Genomic DNA, 26,631 nt, shown 5'->3' with positions numbered 1-26,631 from the left:
GATGAGTGTGCGGGTGTATGTTTTGGGCTGTACTCCAGGGGTCAAGCAATTGGGCCCATGCTACTTCTACTGCTATGCTCGGTGACTTTGCTTCTGAAATGTAAGTCATTATGCTGGTTGTCCTATGACTATAATATGGAGAATTTTCTTGTTACATTTTGGGTGTACTTTTTGTGCCACCTGGAGAGTACTTGTTATGTTATGTTGTGCTTTTCTTAAAAATTGCTAAATATTAATATTTTACAAAAATATTTTACCATCATTCTATTCAACTTCACAGGTCCGCTTCAGATAATTAAATGGCACACACATCAAGTTAATTTGAATCAAGATCGTTGAAACAGAACTTGTTATGGTACAATGTATCTACCGCATATACTCTAGTATAATCCAAGTTTTTCGGCAAATTTTTTATGCTGAGAAAGCCCCCCCTTGGCGTATACTTGAGTGAGGAAATGCTGGGCCATCCCTCTGCCCATCTGCCCCCCCCCCTACTCACCTTGTTTTGTCATCCCATTGGGAGGCCCCTTTCTCTGGTGGTGCCATACCGCCACAGCCCCAAGTAAACTGACCCAGGTTAAGGACGCTGCCGCTTTAAGGCCAGCAGACGTCCGTGAGCAAGAACTCCCCTGTTGTTACGGACATGTCCCTTTCCCAGCTGTGCGCCATAAGAGGAGAATCCCCCTGCCGCTGAGAGCTGCAGTTCCTACAAAGTGCAGGCTGTGGAGTTGAGTGGAGGGTGGGCCCTTTGGGTGGCTGTGCTCTATGTGCAATTTGTGGCTATGGATGATGACAAGGGGGGGGATGGATTTGTGGCAGTGGAGGATGACAGATGGGCTGGGGGGGGGGATGGCTGCTGAATGTGGATGATTGACAGTTTTTTGTAGTAAAATTAGGTGCATCGGCTTCTATTCGGGTCAGCTTATACTTGAGTATATACATGGTAGTTTTACCAAAGGATCACATTTAGTAACTATGTTATCGTTTCTATTATTCCGTTCCAATTTATATGATAGAGCGTTATTTTAACCCTCTCCTGTGGGGAGAAAGCGCTGCCCTCTTTAGGTGTCTATGATATCATTTAATTTGGGATGGAGCACAAAGCACCAAAGCATCAAATTGGTCCTACCTTTTAATAAAGACTATAAAAGAGTAGAAGCAATAATTATACCCTTCCCGCAAATGGATGTATATATACACACGTCCATTTAAGCGGTGCCTTGCTGCAAATGGACATATATATATATATATATATATATATATATATATATATACACACAATCATGATCACGAGGCTACAGCTGTGCAGGCAGTGAACGCAGGAGGCTGTGATCGAACACCTTCAGTCTGATCGCAGCACTAACCGCAGTGACCGAGGGAGCTCCCTCTGTTTTCCAATGAGATGAGATGCTGTACAATGGTATGAGATGCTGGACAATAACACCTTTAATAGGATAAATATGTTAATTGAGAATAGAATGTCTATGTATGAAAGTGTATACTAATATCACTGATACTATTGGTCAACTTCAAAAATTTTAAAAATTCCCCAATTTTTATAGGATTAATTATAACATTACAGGCAGACTAACTAAATTGGAAACTGACACTATTAAGAAAAAGGTTACAAAACTCTATAGAAATCGAGGGGACTATCTCAGAGGTAACCTTTGGATTTGGAGGGAACTCAGAGATCTCAAAGCATACTAAATTAGGAGTACTGGGCTATATCCCCCCGCCAAATAGCAAAAAACCATAACATACTATCCATAACACTGAACCTACTCATGAATATGGACACAACAGTAAGAAAACACATTACCCAACTCTTGAAACCAAGGGGGCAACACATATAATGTAACATGTGGGTCCACAAGACAACAGTCACTGTCACTACAAATGTGATCTCCCCACCTGCTACACCGAAAACATCTATGTTACCTCCTACTGATTCCCCTCATACAATCAAGAGTGGGAATGGTTCTGAATTACTCTTCACCCCTAAATCAATCTTCATGCAGGCGAGTCAGACGAATAGGAGATTTAGTGACCTTCTCAAGAAAATTAATAATGTTCTGACCATTCATAATAATGAACAATCCAAAACTGAATCACTTTATCACCCATGAAAAACCTTATTGACGTATTTATTAGAGATGAGCGAACTTACAGTAAATTCGATTCGTCACAAACTTCTCGGCTCGGCAGTTGATGACTTTTCCTGCATAAATTAGTTCAGCTTTCAGATGCTTCGGAGGGCTGGAAAAGGTGGATACAGTCCTAGGAGACTCTTTGCTAGGAATGTATCCACCTTTTCCAGCCCACCGGAGCACCTGAAGGCTGAACTAATTTACGCAGGATAAGTCATCAACTGCCGAGCCGAGAAGTTTGTGACGATTTGAATTTACTGTAAGTTTGCTCATCTCTAGTATTTATTCATGACCTTCTAGAAACACAAATCTCTGCCTGCAATAACACTGAGGTCATATCCAACATAATTACTATTGACAACACGAGTAATCAATCTAACTTACTTCCCTTCCTTAAACACGTAGTAGACACATCCCATAATGATAATTCTCCTACATCCACCAATGAGGCTTTTCTAGGGGTACGAACGACCAATACTGATCCCTCTCCCCTGGCCCCAATCTTCCTCAATCAAAGCAAAAAAGAAAAAAATGCAAGGATGTAGAGGTGGCCAAAAGGGGAAAAATAAATCAATAAAATAGCCCGAGGGTAATTCCACTGAGAGATTTTTTATAAATTGTCTCTGACCAATCAACATACAAACCTTACAAAATAAGAACAACAAGCTCAGAAGTAACAACAAAAGAATCATGATCTTATCTTCAGATCTGCTGACAAGGGAGGGGGTCTGGTAACCTTGACTTATGAACAATATCATTCATAATACTCTGAAAATTATGAGAAAATTATTCGGGACCCTTTTAATTGTATACACAAGGAACTCTTCAAATTATTCCAATCAGCCCATCAGGAAGTAATTTTAAACAAAAAAGAATATCAGTATTTAACCATGCAAAATTTTAACAAACCATACTTTTATTATTTACCCAAGATTCATAAGTCCCTCAGCAACCCAACCGGCCGCCCCATCATCGCCTACACTAAGTCCCTTACTAGTAACCTGTTACATTTTCAGTATTTTTTATTTTTTTTTTAAACAAAAACATGTAATTTCCCTCCTGAGCTACCTTCGTGATTTCTCAGAGCTCATTCAACATATGTCTACCTTAACATGGAACAAGTAAGCCTAATCACCAATATGGAAAAAGCGGGGAGGACCATAAAATATAACTTTTAATGTAACAATTAAAAAATATTTTGTATATCAAAAACCCCCAGTGTCTTTAAAAAGAGTATTAAATACATTTTGACAGTCTCAGCGCAACAGTAGCAGTAGTTTGTGCTGTTACTGGTACAGGCACTCTGGCCTATGACACAAATAGCAAATGGCTCAGATCCTTATTACCAGTCGGTCTAACCTATAGTACCTGCCATACAAAGATAGTGTTCAAAATTATCAAAATATTCAGACTTATCAAACTCTAAGGTTCCCATCGCGTTTCTGGCGCAATAACGCGCCGTCCTCAGGGCATAACCTAGGGTGTCTATATCACCACATACGGTATATAAATTCTTATACAAATAATATGCCATAGCGTTTGTTGCATATAAATGATTAATACAGAAAGTGTTGTGAACACTAAATAGTATCATGTAATCCTCTGGGAGAGGAACTAATATACTGCAATCCTCAAAAAGAGGAGCTGAAGATAATGCTCCCAGGGATGATGAGTTGCCATGAGAGTCCCGGTACCTAAAAAGGAAAGATAGAGAAAGAACACATGGCCATCAGCATTGGTTCCTGCAAGAAGAGACCTGTATCCCATAAAATGGTTGTCCTTACTCACATACATACAATGATGTATTCATGCACCTAGAATTTTTTTTTACAAAGAATGCCCCAATCACTTTTTCATCCTGTAAAGGAAGATGGAGCTGAACTACCACATAGTTTGTTACTCACAGTCCCGGCGTTCGGCATATGAATCAGACGGAGAGCATACCTGCAGTGGCAGGGAGCCGTGACACCCGGCTGCTGTGCGCTCTGTGCATGCACTAGTGGCGTCTGACGTTATATATGCGTTCGCTGCTTGTCAGTGTCAGGAGTGCCGCGCCCCCAGTCTGATGTCAGTAATGGGGCGTGGCTGATATCCCGACGCTGTCAATTGTATCAGCGAGCGGTCAATGCTATTGTATATCTGATGTTAACGGCTAATATTATCGATCACGTTACTTGTACAAAGCTGACTCATCTGACCTTGCCCCAACAATCAGCACCATGGGTTCATCTAAGCAGTTGTCTAGAAATCTGAAACTGAAAATAGTTGACGCTCACAAAGCTGGAGAAGATAGCAAAACGTTTTCAGATATCAATATTCTCTGTTCGGAATGTAATTAAGAAATGGCAGTGATCAGGAACAGTGGAAATTAAAGCAAGATCTGGAAGACCAAGAAAAATATCAGACAGAACAGCTCACAGGATTGTGAGAAAAACAATTCAAAACCCACGTTTGACTGCACAATCCCTCCAGAAAGATCTGGCAGACACTGGAGTTGTGGTACACTATTCCACTATAAAGAGATACTTGTACAAATATGGTCTTCATGGAAGAGTCATCAGAAGAAAACCTCTTCTACGTCCTCATCACAAAAATCAGTGTTTGAACTTAGCAAATGAACATATAGACAAGCCTGATGCATTTTGGAAACAAGTTTTGTGGACCGATGAAATTAAAATTTAACTTTTTGGCCGGAATGAGCAAAGGTACGTTTGGAGAAGGGGAGCAGAGTTTAATTAAAAGAACCTCTGTCCAACCGTTAAGCATGGGGGTGGATCAATCATGCTTTGAGGTTGCATTGCAGCCAGTGGCACAGGGAACATCTCACGAGTAGAATGGAAAATGGATACAATACAATTTCTGCAAATTTTGGATGCTAACTTGATGCCATCTGTGAAATAGCTGAAGTTAACCCCTTAACCCCTTAAGGACCAGGCCATTTTATACCTTAAGGACCAGAGCGTTTTTTGCAATTCTGACCACTGTAACTTTAAACATTAATAACTCTGGAATGCTTTTAGTTATCATTCTGATTCCGAGATTTTTTTTTCGTGACATATTCTACTTTAACGTAGTGGTAAAATTTTATGGTAACTTGCATCCTTTCTTGGTGAAAAATCCCAAAATTTGATGAAAAAAATGAAAATTTTGCATTTTTCTAACTTTGAAGCTCTCTGCTTGTAAGGAAAATGGATATTCAAAATAAAACATTTTTGGATTCACATATACAATATGTCTACTTTATGTTTGCATCATAAAATTTATGAGTTTTTACTTTTGGAAGACACCAGAGGGCTTCAAAGTTCAGCAGCAATTTGGAAATTTTTCACAAAATTTTCAAACTCGCTATTTTTCATGGACCAGTTCAGGTTTGAAGTGGATTTGAAGGGTCTTCATATTAGAAATACCCCATAAATGACCCCATTATAAAAACTACACCCCCCAAAGTATTCAAAATGACATTCAATAAGTGTATTAACCCTTTAGGTGTTTCACAGAAATAGCAGAAAAGTAAAGGAGAAAATTCACAATCTTCATTTTTTACACTCGCATGTTCTTGTAGACCCAATTTTTGAATTTTTGCAAGGGGTAAAAAGGAGAAAATTTTTACTTGTATTTGAAACCCAATTTCTCTCGAGTAAGCACATACCTCATATGTCTATGTTAATTGTTCGGCGGGCGCAGTAGAGGGCTCAGAAGGGAAGGAGCGTCAAATGGTTTTTGGGGGGCATGTCACCTTTAGGAAGCCCCTATGGTGCCAGGACAGCAAAAAAAAAAACCACATGGCATACCATTTTGGAAACTAGACCCCTCAGGGAACGTAACAAGGGGTAAAGTGAACCTTAATACCCCACAGGTGATTCACGACTTTTGCATATGTAAAAAAAAATAAAAAAATTTTACCTAAAATGCTTGGTTTCCCAAAAATGTTACATTTTTAAAAAGGATAATAGCAGAAAATACCCCCCAAAATTTGAAGCCCAATTTCTCACGATTCAGAAAACACCCCATATGGGGGTGAAAAGTGCTCTGCTGGCACACTACAGGTCTCAGAAGAGAAGGAGTCACATTTGGCTTTTTGAAAGCAAATTTTGCTCTGGGGGCATGCCGCATTTAGGAAGCCCCTATGCTGCCAGAACCGCAAAAAACCCCACATGGCATACCATTTTGGAAACTAGACCCCTCGGGGAACGTAAAAAGGGGTAAAGTGAACCTTAATACCCTACAGGTGTTTCACGACTTTAGCATATGTAAAAAAAAATTTTTTTTTACCTAAAATGCTTGGTTTCCCAAAATTTTAACATTTTTAAAAAGGGTAATAGCAGAAAATACCCCCCAAAATTTAAAGCTCAATTTCTCCCGATTCAGAAAACACCCCATATGGGGGTGAGAAGTGCTCTGCTGGCGCACTACAGGTCTCAGAAGAAGAGGAGTCACATTTGGCTTTTTGAAAGCAAATTTTGCTCTGGGGGCATGCCGCATTTAGGAAGCCCCTATGGTGCCAGGACAGCAAAAAAAAAAAACACATGGCATACCATTTTGGAAACTAGACCCCTCGGGGAACGTAACAAGGGGTAATGTGAACCTTAATACCCAACAGGTGATTCACAACTTTTGCATATGTAAAAAAAAAAAAAATTTTTTTACCTAAAATGCTTGGTTTCCCAAAAATGTATCATTTTTAAAAAGGGTAATAGCAGAAAATATCCCCATAATTTGTAACACAATTTCTCCCGAGTACGGCGATACCCCATATGTGGCCCTAAACTGTTGCCTTGAAATACGACAGGGCTCCAAAGTGAGAGCGCCATGCGCATTTGAGGCCTAAATTAGGGACTTGCATAGGGGTGGACATAGGGGTATTCTATGCCAGTGATTCCCAAACAGGGTGCCTCCAGCTGTTGTAAAAGTCCCAGCATGCCTGGACAGTCAGTGGCTGTCTGGAAATACTTGGAGTAGTTGTTTTGCAACAGCTGGAGGCTCCGTTTTGGAAACGGTGGCGTACCAGACGTTTTTCATTTTTATTGGGGAGGGGGGCTGTGTAGGGGTATGTGTATATAGTGTTTTTTACTTTTTATTTTATTTTGTGTTAGTGTAGTGTTTTTATGGTACAGTCGCACGGGCGGGGGTTCACAGTAGTTTCTCGCTGGCAGTTTGAGCAGCGGCAGAAAATTTGCCGCAGCTCAAACTTGCAGCCGGATACTTACTGTAATCCTCCGCCCATGTGAGTGTACCCTGTACGTTCACATTGGGGGGGGGGGGGGGGGGGAGAACATCCAGCTGTTGGAAAACTACAACTCCCAGAATGTACGGTCTATCAGTGCATGCTGGGAGTTGTAGTTTTGCAACAGCTGGAGGCACACTGGTTGTGAAACACCGAGTTTGGCAACAAACTCAGTGTTTTGCAACCAGTGTGCCTTCAGCTGTTGCAAAAGCTACAACCCCCAGCATGTACGGACAGCAGAAGGGCAGTTATGCAACAGTGGGAGGCATACTACTTTGGCTGGGGATGCTGGGGATTGTAGTTATGCAACAGCTGGAGACACACTGGTTTGCTACTTAACTCAGTGTGCCTTCAGCTGTTGCAAAACTACAACTCTCAGCAGTCACCGACAGCCAACGGGCATGCTGGGAGTTGTAGTTATGCAACCAGCAGATGCACCACTACAACTCCCAGCATGCACTTTAGCTGTTTGTGCAAGCTGGGAGTTGTAGTAACACAACAGCTGAAGGTACACTTTTCCATAGAAAGAATGTGCCTCCAGCTGTTTCAAAACCATAAGTCCCAGCATGCCCATAAGGGAATGCTGGGAGTTGTGGTGGTCTGCCTCCTCCTGTTGCATAACTACAGCTCCCAGCATGCCCTTTTTGCATGCTGGGAGCTGTTGCTAAGCAACAGCAGGAGGCTGTCACTCACCTCTTGCTGCTGCTTGATCGACGCTGCAGGTCAGTCCCGCCGCCGCCGTCGTCGCTCCTGGGGCCCCCGATCCCAACATTAACGCCGGGGATCGGGGTCCCCAGCACCAGGGGTGCATGTCCCGCACCCGCTCACGTCCTCCGGAAGAGGGGCGGAGCGGGTGCGGGAGTGACACCCGCAGCAGGCGCCCTGATTGGTCGGCCAGGAATCCGGCCGACGTATCAGGGCGATCGTGAGGTGGCACCAGTGCCACCTCACCCCTGCTGGCTATGGCTGTTCGAGACGGCCCCGATCAGCCAGTAAATCCGGGTCACCGGAGACCCGATTGACCTGGAATTGCCGCAGATCGCTGGACTGAATTGTCCAGCGATCTGCGGCCATCGCCGACATGGGGGGGCATAATGACCCCCCTGGGCGATATGCCGCGATGCCTGCTGAACGATTTCAGCAGGCATCGGGCACCGGCTCCCCTCCGGCTAGCGGCGGGGGGCCGGGAATGGACAGGACGTACTCCTACGTCCTCGGTCCTTAAGGACTCGGAAACGGGGGCGTAGGAGTACATCCATTGTCCTTTAGGGGTTAAAGAGCGGATGGCTTCTACAAAAGGATAATGATCCTAAACACACCGCGAAATCCACAGAGGATTACATCAAGAGGCGTAAACTGGAGGTTTTGCCATGGCCTTCACAATCTCCTGACCACAACATAATTGAAAATCTATGGATAGACCTTAAAAGAGCATATAATATATATATATTTTACATCACAGATTCGGGGCGTAAGCAAAGTCATATGAAAATCACATTTTTGGAAAAATGAAACTCCCTACTGTACATACCCCTGTACATACCTCTCTAGCTGTTGCAAAACTACAAATCCCAGCATGCACAGTCTTGTCAGTGCATGCCGGGAGTTGTAGTTATGCAACAGCTGGAGGCACGCAACTACAAATGGCTGTGTAGGCATGCTGGGAGTTGCAGTTTTGCAAGATCTGGAGGGACACAGTTTAGAGACCACTGCACAGTGATCTCCAAACTGTGGCCCTCCAAATCTTGCAAAACTATAAATCCCAGCATGCCTAGATAGCAAATGGTGCTGTCCCTATCAGGGTACTACTCACATGTCACCCGCATGCGCTACCCTCCTCGTCCTGTTTGTTGCAGCCGCTGGCGCTGACACTCTATACCAGGGGTCTCCAACCTGCGGACCTCCAGATGTTGCAAAACTACAACTCCCAGCTTGCCCGGACAGCCAACGGCCGTTGGCTGTCCGGGCATGCTGGGAGTTGTAGTTTTGCTACATCTGGAGGTCCACAGATTGGAGACCACTGCTCTATACTGTGCTGTATATGCCCAGGCTGCAAAAAATAAACAAAATAAACTTTAACTCACCTCCCGTTGGTTCCGGTGCACAAAACTTGCTGTGCTGGTGCAGACAGTGGCACCCGACATGCCTGCATTGTCGGTTTGGACCGGGCACTTTTTGGGCAGGCGCAGCACACAGAAACACCTAGAGTACATTTAAACGCTTTTTCCCATTGACCGCAATGAAAATAGAACATGCAGACATTTCTTGCAATTCCGGCCGAACTGCAAAAAATAAAAATAAACTTTAACTCACCTCCCGTTTGTTCCGATGCACAAAACTTGCTGTGCTGGTGCAGACAGTGGCACCCAACATGCCTGCACTGTCGGTTTGGACCGGGCACTTTTTGGGCAGGGAGGTAGGGATACTGCACAGGCCTCACTTGTTTCCTGGGGACAGGAACGTCGGACAGCCGTCAGCCTATCACTGGCCGCAGCGATGTTCCGCCTCGGCCGGTGATAGGCTGAGCCCACTGTCATGTAAGAAGCCGGCTTCTTACATGACAGTGGGCTCAGCCTATCACTGGCCGAGGCGGAACATCGCTGCGGCCGGTGATAGGCTGACAGCTCTCCGAAGTTCCCGTCCCCAACGTCAGGCCGACGTAGGTGCGTTAAAGTTTATTTTGTTTATCTTCTGCAGCCCGGGCATAGGGATACCGCACAGTATAGAGTGCCAGCGCCGGCGGCCGCAACAAACAAGACAAGGAGGGCAGCGCTTGCGGGTGATATGTGAGTATTTACCCCGATGGGGATGTGGGTTGATGATATGGGGGGGGGCTAGGAAATACCGTTATATACTGTGGAACCGCCAAAAGTTTAAAAAATACTGTGATACACATATTTGGCCATACCTCCCAGCCCTACACACAGGGCCGTTTGAAGGAATTTGGGGGCCCCAAGCAAAATAGACATGGAGACAACCCCAAGCATAGCCATAGAGTTTAAGTTCACCCACACACTATATACATAAGAAAAAGGAGGTTTACAGTGTAAATACTGCTGTTGCATTTAATGTGCATGAAATTTGAACATTTTCAACAATTGATCATTTGCAAAAAAAACACCACTGTATCATACAATCCAATATACATAAAAAAGTGCACAATAACTAAATCAAACATACTTAAAACACACACACTCACATTGTGTTCTTACAAACATGCAAATTATCTAAAACTGCTGTTTGCAAACCTCGTTTTCTGCAAAGGCAATCACAATGTCCTCCATGTCCAAAGACTGGCGAACATTATGCTCAATTGACGTGTCAGTGCCAGTCCTGTGATACTTTCTTGGCCCATAGTGGACCTCATGTAATTTTTAATCAGCTTCAAAGCTGAAAAGCTCCTCTCACCAGAGGCCACAGACATAGGGAGAGTCAGGAGTAGACGCAAAGCAATTCTCCCCTACCTTCCTTGCTGTCACTCAGTGGAAGTGAGCACTCAGTGTACACTTCTTATCAGTCCGGCCGGGAACAGGAAACAATCTCCTGTTCCTGTACCGTGTGGTACCCTGCCAGAGTGACAGCCAGGAGGAAGAGGAGCTCGGTCACGCTACAGGGAAGGGGAGGAACTCGGGAGGTGACCAGGAGTGCTGCAGCCACCTGAGGCTCTCTATAGAGTGCTCAGGCGGTTGCAGCCTTATAGGAAGTACAACAAGCACTGGCTCTGCTTGGGGCCCCGGGCCCAAAGAAATTGTTTGGTTTGCATGTCCTTTAGTGACAGGCCTGTGTATGTATGTATATATATGTGTATATATGTGTATATATGTGTGTATATATGTGTGTATATGTATATATATATATATATATATATATATATATATATATATATATATATATATATATATATATATAGATCTCGTATATACTCGAGTATAAGCCGACCCGAGTATAAGCCGAGACCCCTAATTTCAACCCAAAATCCCAGGAAAAGTTATTGACTCGAGTATAAGCTTAGGGTGGGAAATACATCATCCCCCCCCCCCTGTCATCATCCAGACCCGTCATTAACATCCTCATCATCATCACCGCCTGTCATCATCCAGACCCTCATCATCATCACCTGTCATCATCCCCTTGTCATCATCCCACCCCACCCCCCCCCTTCATCATCCCCTTGTCATCATCCCCACCCCCCTTCGTCATCCCCTTGTAATCATCCCACACCCCCCCCCCTTCATCATCCCCTTGTCATCATCCCCACCCCCCTTCATCATCCTCTTGTCATCATCCGCCCTCAGTGGTTTTCAACCTGCGGACCTCCAGAGGTTTCAAAACTACAACTCCCAGCAAGCCCGGGCAGCCATCGGCTGTCCGGGCTTGCTGGGAGTTGTAGTTTTGAAACCTCCGGAGGTCCGCAGGTTGAAGACCACTGCGGCCTTCCACATCATCCAGCCCCCTCTCACCCCCCTTTAGTTCTGTACAGTACTCGCCTCCGATCGGCGCTGGTCCGGTGCTGCAGGACTGTCCGGTGAGGAGGTCGTCCGGTGGGATAGTGGTTCCGGGCTGCTATTTTCACTGGGGGCGCCTCTTCTCCGCGCTTCGGGCCCAGAATAGAGGCGTTGCCTTGACGATGACGCAGAAGTACGTTGGCAGTACAATGACGTACCTCTGCGTCATTGTCAAGGCAACGTGACTATTCTGGGGCCGGGCCCGAAGCGCTTAGAAGAGGCCTCCCCGGTGAAGATAGCAGCCCGGAACCACTATCCCACCGGACGATCTCCTCTCTGGACAGTCTTGCAGCACCGGACCAGCGCCGAGCGGAGGCGAGTACTGTACAGAACTAAAGGGGGTGAGAGGGGGCTGGATGATGTTGAAGGCCGCAGTAGTCTTCAACCTGCGGACCTCCGGAGGTTTCAAAACTACAACTCCCAGCAAGCCCGGACAGCCGATGGCTGCCCGGGCTTGCTGGGAGTTGTAGTTTTGAAACCTCTGGAGGTCCGCAGGTTGAAGACCACTGCGGGTGGAGAGTTCACTCGAGTATAAGCCGAGGGGGGTGTTTTCAGCACGAAAAATAGTGCTGAAAAACTCGGCTTATACTCGAGTATATACGATTTTATATATATATATATATATATATATATATATATATATATATATATATATATGTATATATATATATATATATATATATATATATATATATATATATATATATATATATATACATACACACACACACACTGATTAAAAAAATTAAGGGAACACTTTAACAACACAAATGTCAATCACAATTCTGTGAAATCACACTGTTGACTCAGGAAGCAACACTGATTGACAATTTCACATGCTGTTGTGCAAATGGAACAGACAACAGGTGGAAATTATAGGCAATTAGCAAGACACCCCCCCAATAAAGGAGTGATTCTGCAGGTGGTGACCACATACCACTTCTCAGTTCCTAAGCTTCCTGGCTGATGTATTGGTCACTTTTAAATGCTGGTGGGGCTTTCACTCTAGCGGTAGCATGAGACGGAGTCTACAACCCACACAAGTGGCCCAGGTAGTAGAGGGCACATCAATGTGAGCAGTGGCAAGAAGGTTTGCTGTGTCTGTCAGCGTAGAGTCCAGAGCATGAAGGTGCTACCAGGAGACATTCCAGTACATCAGGAAACACGGAGGAAGCCGTAGGAGGGCAACAACCCAGCAGCAGGACCACAACCTCCGCCTTTGTGCAAGGAGGAGAACTGCAAGAGCCCTGCAAAATGACCTCCAGCAGGCCACAAATGTGCATGTGTGCACTCAAACAGTCAGAAAAAGACTCCATGAGGGTGGTATGAGGGCCCGACGTCCACAGGTGGGGGTTGTGCTTACAGCCAAACACAGAAAGATTGGCAAATTTGCCACTGGCGCCCTGTGCTCTTCACAGATGAAAGCAGGTTCCCACTGAGCACATGTGACAGATGAGTCTGGAGATGCCATGGAGAATGTTCTGCTGCCTGCAACATCCTCCAGCATGACCGGTTTAGCGGTGGGTCAGTAATGGTATGGGGTGGCATTTCTTGGGGGGGGGCCGCACAGCCCTCCATGTGCTTGCCAGAGGTAGCCTGACTGCCATTAGGTACCGAGATGAGATCCTCAGACCCCTTGTGAGACCCTATGCTGGAACGGTTGGCCCTGGATTCCACCTAATGCAAGACAATGCTAGACCTCATGTGGCTGGAGTGTGTCAGCAGTTCCTGCAAGAGGAAGGCATGGATGTTATGGACTGGCCCACCCATTCCCCAGACCTGAATCTGATTGAGCACATCTTGGACATCATGTCTCGCTCCATCCACCAACGCCACGTTGTACCACAGACTGTCCAGGAGTTGGCGGATGCTTTAGTCCAGGTATGGGAGGACATCCCTCAAGAGACCATCTGCCACTTCATTAGGAGTATGTCCAGGCATTGTTGGGAGGCCACACCTACACTACTGAGCCTCATTTTGACTTGTTTTAAGGACATTACATCAAAGTTTGATTAGCCTGTAGTGTGGTTTTCCATTTTGATTTTGAGTGTGACTCTATATCCAGACCTCCGTGGGTTCATAAATTTGATTTCCATTGATCATTTTTGTGTGATTTTGTTGTCAGCACATTCAACTATGTAAAGACGAAAGTATTTCATACGATTAGTTCATTCATTCAGATCTAGGAGGAGTTATCTTAGCTTTCCCTTTATTTTTTTTAAAAGTGTATATGTATGTATATATATATATATATATATATATATAAAATTACAAAAAAACACCCACCAGACACCAATTCCTACTTCCTAGTCTAGACGTCCGCTACCCTAACACCCTGCCTATAACAGGAACCTAAACTCCTACACTAATGTGTGTGTATATATATATATCTATTATTTTTTTTTTTTTTTTACAAAAAAGGGACGCCAGCTACTATCGCCTAATCTAGACATCTGACACTGAACACCCTGCCTATAACAGAAACCTAACTCCTAAAAACTATTTTTTTTTAGATTATATATATATATATATATATATATATATATATGGGTAGGGGAATATGCAAAGCAGCTCATTACACAACCTTTTCAGGTAGTGTTCCCTGGTATCAGCTTAGCTCCTGTTAAGGAATATAAAAAGCTGAACGGGATATATGCCAAGCCAGGCTACTCCCCAAAAGGGAAGTTTCGACCCATCTGCAGACAGCTGTTTCGGGGTTTTTGCCCCTCGTCAGTACAGAGCAGGGTGATCTGGCTTGGCTGTGGTGAGAGGCCTGAGGCTTTAAAAGGGGTCAGTACTTTCCTCAGGGAGAGGACACCTCTTCAGGTGTAACGGAGATTCAGGTTAGGCCATTTAGCACTCCGCAGGCATTCTGGGTAGGGGAATATGCAAAGCAGCTCATTACACAACCTTTTCAGGTAGTGTTCCTTGGTATCAGCTTAGCTCCTGTTAAGGAGCTATTTTATTTTTTAAATCCTGCTCTAAAAAACACTGTAGTGGCAGGCTTATGACTGTAGGGGGAGCTGTTGTACAGCTAACTAGCTGTAACAGCAGGGTGAAAAAAAAGTGAAGAAAGCTGCACAGGTGGGGGACAAGCTTCTGGTATGGGACACGGAGGGGATCACTAGGGATCACTGGGGACCAGGAGATATTTTCACATACACCGCTCTGCTCCCCTAAGGGAAACAGAATGGGGGTGAGCAGAGCAGTGTTTATGATTTACATTTTAGTCCTTTGGCTGCCATTGGCTTGGTCACCCTAGACCATCCAATTGCAGCCAAAGCAACAAGGAGCTGCCTAATCTAAACATCAGTGGTGATTGGTGCTGTGTTTTACAGCGCCAAACACCACCGATGATCCCTGTTACCGGGCAGAGTAACAGGATTTTTCCATCGATACGCTGTCATCAGCTAGTCAAATCTTACACAAGATGGCTGGCTATCAGTGATAGCAACCATCTTACTGGGCACGGCGATGTACTGTCAGCGGCGGCCAGTATGTACATGACGTCATGTATGTCATGGGTCGGGATGTGGTTAAGGGAGGTAGTTTGTGTGAGGGACTGCTAGCAAGTGCAGGGTAGGTTCCAGAGCGGGGCCATCCTTATAAGGATGATCACTCCGCCTAGGGCAGGGGATATATAGAGATATCACTAAGATGTGACAGATTCCCTCGCCCCCTCACACCCTGTTGTCCCTCTATCTATCCCATCCCCGAGCCACGGGGTTAGGGCAAGAGATAGCCAGGCGACATAATTTTGTATCATCATTCTATTTCTATGGCCGTATTCTGTGGCAGTGGGCTATTGGTCTGCTCGGACATTAATTGTTTAGAACTTGATTGTTGCATGCATTATTTAAAGGGGTACTCCGCTGCCCTGGGTCGGAAGCTCCGCTCCCCAGCGTCCGGAAGTTTATTGTTCCAGACGCTGTGTGCGGGCTTCCGTGTTCAGGGCGGCCTCTCTTGATGCCATGCCTGCCCCCTTCGTGACGTCACGCCCGCACTCTCAGCGAAAGTCTATGGGAAGGGGGCGCGATGGCCGTCTAGCCCCCTTCCCATAGACTTTCGTTGTGGGGGCGGGCATGACGCCACGAACGGGGCGGGCGTGACGTCACGAGGGGCAGCCCGGAACACGGAGCCGGACGCTGGAAAGCGGAGCTTCCGACACAGGGCAGCGGAGTACCCCTTTAACAAGCACAGTTTTTCCTAGTGTGCACTATTGTGTGGTTTTTGATCTTGTACTAATAAATGTTAAGTTTTAGTCTACATTTCAGAATTGTTGTTTTGGTCGGTAGACTCACTACTAGAGATGAGCGAATTTACAGTAAATTCGATTCATCACGAACTTCTCGGCGACGGGAGTTGATGCCTTATCCTGCATAAATTAGTTCAGGTTTCAGGTGCTCCGGTGGGCTGGAAAAGGTGGATACAGTCCTAGGAAAGAGTCTTCTAGGACTGTATCCACCTTTTCCAGCCCACGGGAACACCTGAAAGCTGAACTAATTTATGCAGGATAAGTCATCAACTGCCGAGCCGAGAAGTTCGTGAAGAATCAAATTTACTGTAAATTCGCTCATCTCTACTCACTACTATTATTGGTTTTGATTGTTGCTGCATTACTATCTTTCTTACAAGTAAAGAATATGGAATTCAAAAAAAATTTACATTTTCAATTTTTTCCTGGAATTTTGAAGTTTTTCACACAAAAATGCTAAATGCAATGACAAACTAATGCACTAACATAATATGTAATGAAAAAACAATCTTAGGAGCACTTTCATAAGTTAAAGTGTCCTGAAGTTATATCATGAAGTGGTACAGGTCTGTTTTTAAAAACGGGCCTTGTTCTTTAAGGCCAAAATTAGCCTGGTCCTGAAGGGATTAAAAAGGGGTAACAAAGTAACATAGTTCATAAGGTTGAAAAAAAGACCAGAGTCCATCGAGTTCAACCTATAACCCTAATTAGTCCCTACTGAATTGATCCAGATAAAGTAAAAAAAACCTTCTGTCCCTATGGATCTAGAATCCATAACCTGTAATGTTATTATTCTCCAAAAATGCATTCTAGACACCTTTTAAATTCTTTTAGAGTGTTAACCATGACCACCACCTAAGGCAGAAAATTCTACAGTCCAACTGCTCTTACATTAAAGAGCCGAAACCCCCGTCTGTGCTGGTGTAGAAACCTTCTTTCCTCTAAACTTTGAGGATGCCCCCTTGTGATACAGTCCTGGGTATAACTAGATAATGGGAGAGATATCTGTAAGGTCCCCTGATATATTTATACATAGTTATTAAGTCGCCCCTTTGCCTTCTTTTTTCTAAACTAAATAACCCTAATTCTGATAATCCTTCTGGGTACTGATAATACTCCCAATTCCCCGTATTACTCTGGTTGCCCGACTTTAAAGGGAACCAATCATCAGATCTTACCCTATATAACGCTTGGCAAAGCGTTATATAGGGTAAAATCTTTATTTTCACCATTCCCGGGGGACGCTCCTGCCCCCAGGGATGGTGAAGATATGAAGTTATAAACTAGCCACCGCCGCCGCCGTAAGTAGTCACCTGGGCGGGGAGCTCTTCTCATCTACTCCCGTTCTTCGGCCGGCAGCGACGCCCCCTCCGCTTGATTGATGGGCCGCGTCATCGTTCCGTTCACTGAACAGACGGAGCAGAGTGATGACGCGGCCCGTCAATCAAGCGGAGGGGGCGTGGCTGCCGGCCGAAGAACGGGAGTAGATGAGAAGAGCTCCCCGCCCAGGTGACTACTTACGGTGGCGGCGGTAACTAGTTTATAACTCCATATCTTCACCATCCCTGGGGGCAGGAGCATCCCCCGGGAATGGTGAAAATAAAGATTTTACCCTATATAACGCTTTACCAAGCGTTATATAGGGTAAAATCTGATGATTGGTTCCCTTTAAACCCTCTCCAGGTCCACTATATCTTTCTTGTACACTGGTGCCCAGTACTGTAAACAGTATTCTATGTGTTGTTTGACTAGTGATTTGTACAGCGGTAGAATTATTTCCTTGTTGTGTGCATCTAGACCTCTATGATTTTATTTGGCTTGGCAGCAGCTGCCCGACACTGGTCACTACAGCTGCTGGCATCTAATTTTAAATAATAAAGTCCTAGGCCCCTCTCTTCCTAGAAGAACACCTATGGTCAATAACTATACACAGGCTCAAAACTTGGGGATCAAAGTGGCACCTTCTATCAGGAATTTCATTGCACAACAATCAAATAACACTTGACTCAAGATAAATGGTTTCTACCTTTGTATCTGCAGCAATTGCAGACTGACAACATTTCCAAGAAAGATAGAAACTATTAAATCTAAGTCCAACAACTTTGAATGGAAATTTGCTAAATTATTGACATGTCATAGCCATAGTGTTATTTACGTGATCGGACGTCCTTGTGGGAAAGACAAAGAGGTTACTAAGAGTCTGAATTGCAGAACATATTTATACCATAAAGAAAGGGAATCTAAAAACACCAACTCTCCATACATTTCAGTGTGCATCACAATAAAGATCTATCTCAAATGACATACTCAGCTATACAGAGTGTCAGGAAAAGCTGGAGAGTGCTAACCACACAGCATGCATGCCCTAAGCAGAAAGCAGGAAACTATTTGAGTTTGACAGTTTAGAACCTAAGGGCCTTAATGTAGGACTAGAACTCTTTAGTTTTCTGTGAATTTCCATTTGTTTACATACAGACCATTTTTCCTTTATATACAGATCCATATTTATTTTTCTACGTGTACATATTTTTGTTTCTACATGTACTATTCTCACTCTTGAATTGTTTCAACCATTATTCCTACCATCATTGGACATTAGGACATTTATTTTATGACGCTCCAATAATTTGTTAATTTCTGGTCTTCAAGCCCCTCATGCTTTACGTGGAAGTGTATGGATTATGCAGATATATTTATATTTAATACATCAATGGAGATGTACGGATTGTTAATTATGTTAAATAATGTTAATGTGATAGCTTCCCTTTATAGGAGTCTATTGGCATTCCGTACCAACAAGAGGTGCATAGCACCGGCATGTCTCTCCTCCATAGGAGTAAACATAGAACATTGCTTTATCTTCACAGAGGTGCATAGCTCCACGATGTCCCTCCACATTAGTGAATATTGAACAGTGCTTTGCATTGCTTTCTTCACAGGGGTGCATAGCACCTGGATGTTCCTCCATAGAAGTGAATATAGAACACTGCTTTTCTTAACAGGAATTGACTGCAGCTCTCCAAAATATGGAGTTCATCGGGTTGAGTTCTCTATAGAGGGCAGCACTTTCTCTCCACAGGAGATGGTCAAAATTAACCCCCTATCATACAAATTGGTACAAATACCAGGAACTATAACATTGTTACTAACTGTGATCCTTTGGTGAAACTATGTACCATAACAAGTGCTGTTTCTGCGATCTTGTTACAAATAAACGATGTGTGCCATTTACTATATAAAACAGACCTGCTTAGTTGAATAGAATGATAGCAATCTCTGTTTATTTTTAACGTAATGGTGAAGTCAGAAGGGGTACTACACTGGAAAACATTTTCTTTTAAATCAACTGGTGCCAGAAGGTTAAACAGATTTGTAAATTACTTCTATTAAAAAAAAATCACAATTCTTCCAGTACTTAGCTGCTGTATAATACACAGGAAGTTATTTTCTTTTTAATTTCCTTTCTGCCTGACCACAAGTGCTCTCTGCTGACACCTCTGTCCATTTTAGGAACTGTCCAAAGTAGAAGCAAATCCCCATAGCAAACCTCTCTTGCTCTGGACAGTTCCTGACATGGACAGAGGTGTCAGCAGAGAAAACTTGTGGTCAGGCAGAAAGGAAATTAAAAAATAAAAGAACTTCCTGTGTATTATACAGCAGCTGATAAGTACTGGAAGAATTGGGATTTTTTTCATAGAAGAAATTTACAGATCTGTTAAACTTTCTGGCACCAATTGATTTAAAAGAAAATGTTTTCCAGTGGAGTACCCCTTTAATTATATTTTTGTTCATATACTCATTTTTGAGAATCTTTTATATAAGTATTATAATGGTGCACAGATCAGCCACAAGGGCCCTTCAACTGGTCTTGTAGTGACATTTTATACTGTATGTATTTTAGCTACCACAATTAAATATCTAGTTTACATATTTTCAACATCTTACATGGTTTGTATCCAATATTGTAGAAAAAGAAGGTAATTCATTCTAATAACACTTCATGTAGAATGCCCTACATGTTCCTTATTTAAGTTTTTCCTTTTTCAGTTTTTATTCTCATAATACATTTTATGGTAAAAGGAGGAGTGTTTTTGCAAAGTACAGTCCCTTAAAGTCCCCTAAAAACAAGCCCTCATATGGCCCTGTTGATACACAACAGTTATGGCAAAGAAAAAAAAAACACAAAAAAAGAAAATTTGCTGTGTGGGTAAGGAAAAGGGAACTCTACTTTTTTTTCTAGTAAAGTAACAAGAGGTCAAGAGCTAGCAGAGAAAATTAAGAATTCACAGAAGGTATAGATGGATGTAAGACTGGCTGCTTACTGTGGCTGGTCTTTGAACCAAGTTCTCCAACTTGGTATGGCTGAATTCAAGGCTTATTACATTGTACAGTTTCTCTCGCTCTTCTTCTGGGATTTCATAGTACTTTGCCCATTGTGCCATGGTCATCTCTATTCCCTTTTGAGTGCCAACATCCATAACATCCACAATTCGTTTGCTTCCTGGAAAAGGAGGTTTATTATGTTTTAGATAAATTATCTGTACACACAGCATTCTTCTGTACTTGACCCATGTTAAAATATTTTACAAGTCATGGATGGACTAGATGACGCTCAACTGATATGATATATATGACTGAAAACTGCTTGTTATATATGTAAACCATTTATATAATTCCAGTGCTGCCATGAGGACCACTCTATAATTATACAGGTATATCTCATCCAGAAATAAATTGCTTGTGAGAAAAAAAAAGTGCTAAGAAGAGTGTAACTGTTGAAGCAAGTAGCTGTGTGCTTCACTTTTTTAGCTTACCGCTCGTTCTGACTAAAGGCTTTAAGCCTGTGGAGCCCTTCTCCTGCAAGGAGTTAAATAGAGCAGCTGAATGAAGCTGAATTAAGAGCATAGCCGCAAACTTTACACAGCTCTATTAAGTGGTTAGTTGGACCCCCCACAATTTAAAACTCATCCTCTATCCTTTCAAAAGTTTTCTTGCATAATACTTCTCCTATAATGACAGTAACACTTAAAACAACAATTAACTTTACTTATGCAAGCATTATGACCTGAAAAGGGAAAAGCAAAAAAATACAATCTTTTACCAGCAATCATCAGACATCAAAAATATCTAAGGGCTCATTCACACTACATATTTTCTGAGAAAAAACATTGCAGCAACCTCCCAATGTTATTAATGGAATTCTGCAGCATCACATACACTATTGAACATCCAAAGTGGAAATTTCAGAACCTAGACCCTGTCGAAAGAATGAACATGTTCATTCATTAGGCGGAATCCACTCGGAAATGCATTGCGGTCTATGGAGACAACGCATTTCTGTCATCCTAGCGCTGGCTTCTGCTACAGATGTTATCTCAGCCAGGAGATTAAATAGAGTGAATAAGCTCTAAATATAACACACTGACTCAGCTTTTTAACCCCTTAACGACACAGGATGTAAATGTACTTCCTGGTGCGGTGGTACTTAACGCACTAGGACGTACATTTACGTCCTGTACATAACCAAGAGCATCGGAGCAATGCTCGGGTCATGCACGGCAGGTCCCGGTAATGGCAGACATCCACAATCGCAGAAAAAAAAAAAAATTATAGGTCTGCAAAATAGAGGAATTTTAAACGTACTAATTTGGTTTAAAAGCTTGCGATTTTATTAAAGCGGTAAAATAATAGAAAAGTATGTAATCATGGCTATCATTTTAATTGTATTGACCTACAGAATAAAGAAAACATGTCTATTTTACCGTAATGTGTACAGTGTGAAAAACAAAACCTTCCAAAATTAGCTAAATTGTGGTTTTCTTATGAATTTCCCGACACAAACAGTATTTTTTTGGTTGTGTTATGGTAAAATGAGTGATGTCATTACAAAGGACAATCAGTCACGCAAAAAACAAGTCTGTGGATGAAAATATAAAAGAGTTATGATTTTTAGAAGGAAAGGAGGAAAAAACGAAAACTTAAAAAAAATGTAAAAAGTTCTTAAGGCCCAAAAGGGGTTAATCTTTGAATTCTAAAACTGTCTGGTTTTCCCCCTAGCAACCAATCACACCATGCCTTAAAGGGGTACTCCGGGGATCGCCGCTGCGGCACCTCGCCATCATTACTGCATAGAGCGAGTTCGCTCTGTGCGTAATGATGGGCGATACAGGGGCCGGAGCAGCGTGACGTCATGGCTCCGCCCCTCATGACATCACTGCCCGTCCCCTTAATGCAAGTCTATGGCAGGGGGCGTGATGACCGCCACGCCCCCTCCCATAGACTTGTATTGACGGGGCGGGCCGTGACGTCACGAGGGGCGGAGCTGTGACGTAACGATGCTCCGGCCCCTGTATTGCCCGTCATTACGTGCAGAGCGATCTCGCTCTGCGCAGTAATGATAGCGGGGTGCTGCAGCAGCGATCCCCGGGGTCCCCAGCAGCGGGACCCCAGTGATCTGACATCTTATCCCCTATCCTTTGGATAGGGGATAAGATGTCTAGGGGCGGAGTACCCCTTTAAGGAGCTCTGGTAAAATGAATACTCAGCTGTGAAACGGCAAAACCAGACCGTTTTGTTTTCAGGCGGTATGGTTCATCTGGTCACTTATAAGCCTGTCAATGGCCGGACTGAAGTTGCATGCTTACATTTTAACACCAAAAGGACACATGACTTTGTGATGTCGATCATTAGCAATCAATGCTAATCAAGGCAATTAAAAGCAGTTCATATGCTTAGTTATACTCGTTGGACCACCAGCAGCATGATTGCAGTGGTCCCATAAGCGAAAATGATGTCTGGAGGTCTTCTCAACTGCTCAATGCTGCTCTTCTGCGATTCTCTTGTATGGTCTACCTTCTGGCAGTGACTGTACAAGCGGGTGATCGATATAAATGACCAGTGCTATGCCACAGTATAACACAGAACAGTAATAGCAATAGAAAAACTTTTATAAATAGTCCCCTCTAAAACGGTTATAAATAGACACCTTTAAAAATGTTATTTATATAAAGGAAGCTTAAAAAAAAGTTGTGAATAAGCCTCTCCCCCCTCCCTCCCCCAGGCCAAAAAAAATTGGAAAACCCTTTCCCATTTTACAAATACAAAAATGAAAAATATTGCAAGCAGCAATCCAGGTGGCCATGCTGCATATGCGGTTTATAGAACACAATTGCCTGGACCCCATATGATGGAGAAGGTGATCGTGGACATATGGCCTAATTTTCACATTGTTCTGTCCAAAAAGAAAAAGGCGCTCCATGGGGAGTATCACTTGACACAAGGAAACCGGGGGGGGGGAATAAATCACTGCTTACCGAAAGATGTTGTGTACCAACATACACAATAATGGTAATCGTAGGTAAGTAATTGTATGCCCGTCTGCAACCTTCCTGTATTATAGGGTGATGAGATAGGAGAACACTTCGTAGAAGCAGGAATTTTGGCGCTGAACTAGGCAAGGAGTTGTGAAGGTAAATTTGTCCAGCTTGAATTTTATTAACAACAATGCATGCGCAGCTTCATCAGGCATAGCAATTCTGAGCAACAGCCTGGTTTAAATAATACCCTAGGGGTGTTAACCCATAAATGGCAAGAACATAGTAACATAGTTCATAAGGCCAGAGTCCATCAAGTTCAACCTATAACCCTAATAAGTCCCTATTGAGTTGAGTTGATCCAGAGGAAGGCAAAAAACCCTCATACTAGAGGTAAAAATCAGTTTCCTATCATTGAGCCAGTTACTTACCCACTTGCACACATTCTCCCCCAGCCCCATCCTTCTCATTTTATTCACCAACCTTTTATGTGGAACCGTATCAAATGCTTGGGAAAAATCCATATATACGACATCCAGCAATTGCCCCTGGTCCAGTCTGGAGCTCACCTCCTCATAAAAGCTGATCAGGTTAGTTTGACAGGATCGATCCCTCATAAATCCATGCTGATACGGGGTCATACATTTATTTTTATCAAGACATTCCAAAATAGCATCTCTAAGGAAATCCTCAAACAATTTACATATAGACCTGTTAGTTTAACCTCGGTTGTAATTCCCAGGGTCAACTTTTGACCCCTTCTTAAATATTGGCACCACATTTGCCATGCGCCAGTCCTAGGGAACAGTCCCTGTCACTATAGAGTCCCTGAATATTAAAAATAGGGGTCTGTCTATTACATTACTTAATTCCTTTAGAACACGGGGGTGAATGCCATCTGGAACTGGTGATTTGTCTATTTTGATTTTTTGTAGGCGGCACTGTACTTCTTCCTGGGTTAGACAGGTGACCTGTACTGGGGAGTTTACCTTATCACACTGTATTTCACCTGGCATTTAATTTTCCTCAGTGAATACAGTGGAGAAGAATTAGTTTCATATATTTCCTTTTTCCTGATCCCCGTTTATAATTTATTCCTCATCATTTTTTTAAAGGGCCAACACTTACATTTTTGACCTTTTTGTTATTTATATAGTTAAAGCGTACCTGTCATAGTGCAAAAAAAAAGGGAAAAAGTGATGTTACTCAGGACCCAATCCTGATCATGTGCATATAATTTTCATGTGTCTCGGACCTATATATCCAGACATATAAGCATTTATCTGCTGGTGAGTTACTTTTTCATTGTGCAGGTTGGAGGGGGCCTGTCAGTCTGTCTCCCTCACAGGAGCAAGCCTGGGCAGTCAGCCAATCAGTACTCTCTACTCTGTAACCCTTTCCTCTCTGGATTCATGCTGTACATGTTAAACAGAGGAAGATGCTTGGAGTTTGCCTGCAGTAATCAGAAGACATTATGGTGAATTCATCACAGGATAAAATGTATAAATATAAGAATAGATCTTTATAAAATTAGTGCAAGGATGTTTTAGATAAAAGTACAGCATTTTTATGAATACATGTTCTATCTGTTTTATCTTCTAGTAAAGCTGGATGCTAATCAGCATAGCTGTCACTATGTGTGTCACTCATCTTTCACAGAATGTCTGATCAACTCCTTTGTCATTCAGGAGTCCGAGAAAGCTTTGACTATTTCAACATGCTGGGAGTTGTAGTTTAGTAACAACTGAAACTGCAGAGTTTGTAAATAACTGTGTAAGCGCAGTGTTGCCTCCAGCTGTTGTAAATCTACAGCTCCCAGCATGTCCACACATCCTTTATCTGTAGTTTTGCATACACTCAATAGAAATCTCCGATACTGGATACCGGTATGCTTTACAGCCGGTATCCAGTATCCTGTAAAATCTAGACCAGTCTGTCTTGCTAAAAGACAGGCGACCCCTAGTGGCAGCTATTTTGAGCTTTAATTTCAGGTGAAAAAGGAGATTTTTTTATGCTTACTGTAAAATCTCTTTCTCGAAGGATCCATTGGGGGACACAGACCGTGGGTGTATGCTGCTGTCTCTAGGAGGTGTGACATTATGGCAACCAAAAAGTTGGCTCCTCCCAGCAGGATATACCCACCTCCAGGCCCTGAGTTAATCAGTACCAGAGCAAAAGGAGAAGACCAACAGGTCAAGGAAAAAACACGAACGGTCCGAGAAAAAAAAAAAAAAAAACATAACAGACCACACCCTCGGACAGAGATACAAAGAGAACCCCCCCCCCCCCCCCCAAAAAAAAGGGCGGGAGCTGTGTCCCCCAATGGATCCTTCAAGAAAGATTTTACGGCAAGCATAAAAAAAATCTCCTTTTCTCTATCGGCTCCATTGGGGGACACAGACCGTGGGACGTACCAAAGCCGTCCCTTAGGTGGGTAAGGAATCAGACAGGTGGACGGTTAGAGCACCGCTGTCTGCAACATCTTACAGCCCAGAGTAGCATCAACCGATGCGAAGGCATGAATCTGGAAGCACCTTGAGAAAGACGACCACGCAGACGCCTTACAGAACTGCAAGACCAAAGCAACGTAGCGGAGGGCCCAGGATGCCCCGAAAAACGGGTGGAATGAGCCAAACCCCTGAAGGGTGGGATCTTCCTCTTGCAGCGGTAAGCTCCCAAAAATGGTGGACGTAGAAGAAGGTTGTCCTATACAACGACCTTCCGGAAACACAAAAAAAGGGGTCACACTGCCAAAAAGAAAGAGTGACTGAGGAGAGAAGTCCCAACAGCTCTCATCACAACCAGGTTGTGGAACAAACGCTTCCAGAGATAAGAAGGAGTCGGACAAAAGAGATTGAGATGAAAAAGTCAAAAACCATCTCAGGTAAGAAGGACGGACCTGGATGGAAAACAACTTGTGCTGGTATACAACCAGGAAGGAAGAACGGCAGGTGAAAACTACCAGCTCTGACACCCTCCTAACAGAGGTAAGAGCAAAAGGAATGCCACCTTCTGGGGAAGGAGGCAAAGAAAAATGTCCCTGAGAGGGTCAAAAGGGGTGCCTTGCAGTGCATCTAAGACCAGGTGTAAGTCCCAAGTGAAAAGAAAGGGACTGATAAGGAGGAGCAGCTTGTGCCATTCCCTGAACCAGGTTTGGACATGAAAATTGACCGTCAGAGGACGT

At 43.5% G+C, this 26,631-nt stretch overlaps 1 protein-coding gene across 7 annotated transcripts in view; it reads right to left on the bottom strand.

Annotated features, from left to right (window-relative positions):
* The window catches only part of KDM2A (lysine demethylase 2A), a 703,602-nt gene that overhangs the window by 432,094 nt on the left and 244,877 nt on the right, over nucleotides 1-26,631 (bottom strand). For all 7 annotated transcript variants that reach the window (XM_056531111.1, XM_056531112.1, XM_056531113.1 and 4 more), the window contains one exon: nucleotides 20,457-20,635. In XM_056531111.1, the coding sequence (XP_056387086.1) occupies nucleotides 20,457-20,635 (179 nt within the window). The remainder of the gene's footprint in view (nucleotides 1-20,456; nucleotides 20,636-26,631) is intronic.

This window comes from Hyla sarda, chromosome 7 (genome assembly GCF_029499605.1).
Source record: "Hyla sarda isolate aHylSar1 chromosome 7, aHylSar1.hap1, whole genome shotgun sequence".
Classification (NCBI taxonomy): Eukaryota; Metazoa; Chordata; class Amphibia; order Anura; family Hylidae; genus Hyla; species Hyla sarda.
Note: the sequence above shows the minus strand (reverse complement) of the source record. Positions and strands in the feature narration are given on the sequence as shown.